This window comes from Ochlerotatus camptorhynchus, unplaced genomic scaffold (genome assembly GCF_037179485.1).
Source record: "Ochlerotatus camptorhynchus isolate MF236.1 unplaced genomic scaffold, CSIRO-AGI_Acam_v1.1 ptg000577l, whole genome shotgun sequence".
In the NCBI taxonomy this organism is placed as follows: Eukaryota; Metazoa; Arthropoda; class Insecta; order Diptera; family Culicidae; genus Ochlerotatus; species Ochlerotatus camptorhynchus.
This window is the reverse complement of record NW_027041058.1, coordinates 3112674-3114545: the sequence shown is the minus strand read 5'-3', so window position 1 is coordinate 3114545 and position 1872 is coordinate 3112674. Positions and strand designations below refer to the sequence as shown.

Below are 1872 nucleotides of genomic sequence, written 5' to 3'. Positions count from 1 at the left end.
GTCGTAAAAGTGAATTAAAATTATCTTACATAGGGTTAATGTTCGTAATTTCGGCTTATTTGTCCACAATGTTGGGCCCATACATACATTTCGAAGTAAAGCATTTTTTGCCAGTTTTTCATTACCAACCAAAAATATCCATTTGTATTGTCTAGCAGCTGAATTATGGGCATGCATTTCATCGAACAGATTTGATTCAACGTATCCCCGGAACTCAGCTGCAGGCGACGCAATGTTCTAAGAAAAATTAAAAAACGGGAGATTTTTATAGATGAACCATTTCCCCTTTGACTGTTGAATGCTCTTTCAGTCAGCGCATCGTAACTATTACGCCACAATCTCCCGGATCCGGATGGGTGCAGGTTCCCCAGCAGCAAAAACAGACAGTTATTGATAAAATTGTTTAACATGGTACATCCATGTGAAAACAGTTTGTTGTCCTTCGATGCTGCCGTGTTGGTCGAACACAATCGACTACGTGCCCAGCACTCGGCCGACCCGCTAACGCTCAATTCAACCATTAGTCAATGCGCGCAGGAATGGGCCAATGTAAGTAACCTATCACAATAGATTCTCTTTTTTGGTAACTGAACACCTGACGTTGAAGAATGTCTACTTCATGCACGGCTTTGATGTGAAACGAAGATAAGGATGGCACTTCTGTGTCGAAATACTTGTATCGATGCCGTTGATGAGTAATTCCTGTCTTGTGATATATTTTTTTCTCAGCACATAGCCAGTCGGAATTGTATGCAACATCGGCCGAACAATCGTTACGGTGAAAATATTTACGCTTGCTGCGGCAAAATTGATGTCTCAGGAGAAGAGGTGGTCCGAGCATGGTACAACGAAATCAAGGACTACCGTTTTGAACAGGCCAATCCTTGCAACTTCTGTCAGGTGGGCCATTTCACTCAGGTGGTGTGGAAGAGTTCAACACAGCTGGGAGTGGGCATCGCTAGGAATGGGTGAGTTGTGTACATTTTCGTTCAGACGTTTTGTTTTATGTGGGTTATTTTCAGGAAAAATTTGTACGTCGTATGCAACTACGATCCTCCAGGAAACTACGGCGGACAGTACCTGGCTAATGTTGCTTGCAGCTAGTTGTTCATTTAACAGTTACAAGGATGGTTATTTTTAATATATGTTATATGTATATATATAGGAACATATATAGGTATAGAACATACAAATTTATACGCGAGGTACTCCGAACACCATGTGTGTTGAATGGGTACGATATCCTACGCAGGTGTGGAAGCTGCCTTCCTGCATATTCGCTTGCCGTCAATGGATGGAAATCGATGTCCGTCGCTGAATGGCACTAGATTGTGGAACAGAGACCGACGTTAAATAAAGGAAAAGAAAGGTGCTCTTCTTCTTCCACACCATGGCCGGTCGAGAGGGTCTTGTCGATACGGCAGTCAAAACAGCTACAACGGGTTGTCTCCAGCGACCGACGGTTGGTAAAAAGCTGCCTATGGTACAAACTGGTTGGATCCCGTGATCATGAAAATCAAAAACAAACCTGGAGACATTGGCGTTGACGGCACCGTCAAAAAGTCGCCTCTTCTACCAAATATTGAAAGTTTCGTATGGAACTTTTCAGTGGAGTGAAAGGATAGTACACTGGTAAAATTTCAAAGATTGTTTTTATGTGTCCCACACATCAATTTTTGCAATGTGATCAACAAATGATATCTATGTGTCGGACACATACTTAATATGTGTACACATAAAAGCCATGTGTAACCACACATACTATTAATTTGACTCATAAATTTCATGTGTGCTTCTGGGTGGATTCTGTTTATGTGTGGTCACATGAAAATCATGTGAAATTTCACATGGAAATTCGTCAATAAAAATGTG

At 41.6% G+C, this 1872-nt stretch overlaps 1 protein-coding gene across 1 annotated transcript; it reads left to right on the top strand.

Moving 5' to 3' along the window:
• The first annotated feature begins 203 nt into the window (after positions 1-203).
• On the top strand, positions 204-1291 carry LOC135713749 (uncharacterized). Its single transcript, XM_065236980.1, has 3 exons — positions 204-549; positions 730-968; positions 1023-1291. The coding sequence occupies exons 1-3, from the start codon at positions 409-411 to the stop codon at positions 1102-1104; spliced, it is 462 nt and encodes a 153-aa protein (XP_065093052.1). The 5' UTR covers positions 204-408; the 3' UTR covers positions 1105-1291.
• Positions 1292-1872: the final 581 nt, after the last annotated feature.

Coding starts and splice junctions, on each gene's coding strand:
- LOC135713749 (XM_065236980.1), top strand. CDS start 409: ATGGTACATCCATGTGAAAACAGTTTGTTGTCCTTCGATGCTGCCGTG. Junction 550..729: donor GCGCGCAGGAATGGGCCAAT/GTAAGTAACCTA, acceptor TTTTTTTCTCAG/CACATAGCCAGTCGGAATTG. Junction 969..1,022: donor GTGGGCATCGCTAGGAATGG/GTGAGTTGTGTA, acceptor GGTTATTTTCAG/GAAAAATTTGTACGTCGTAT.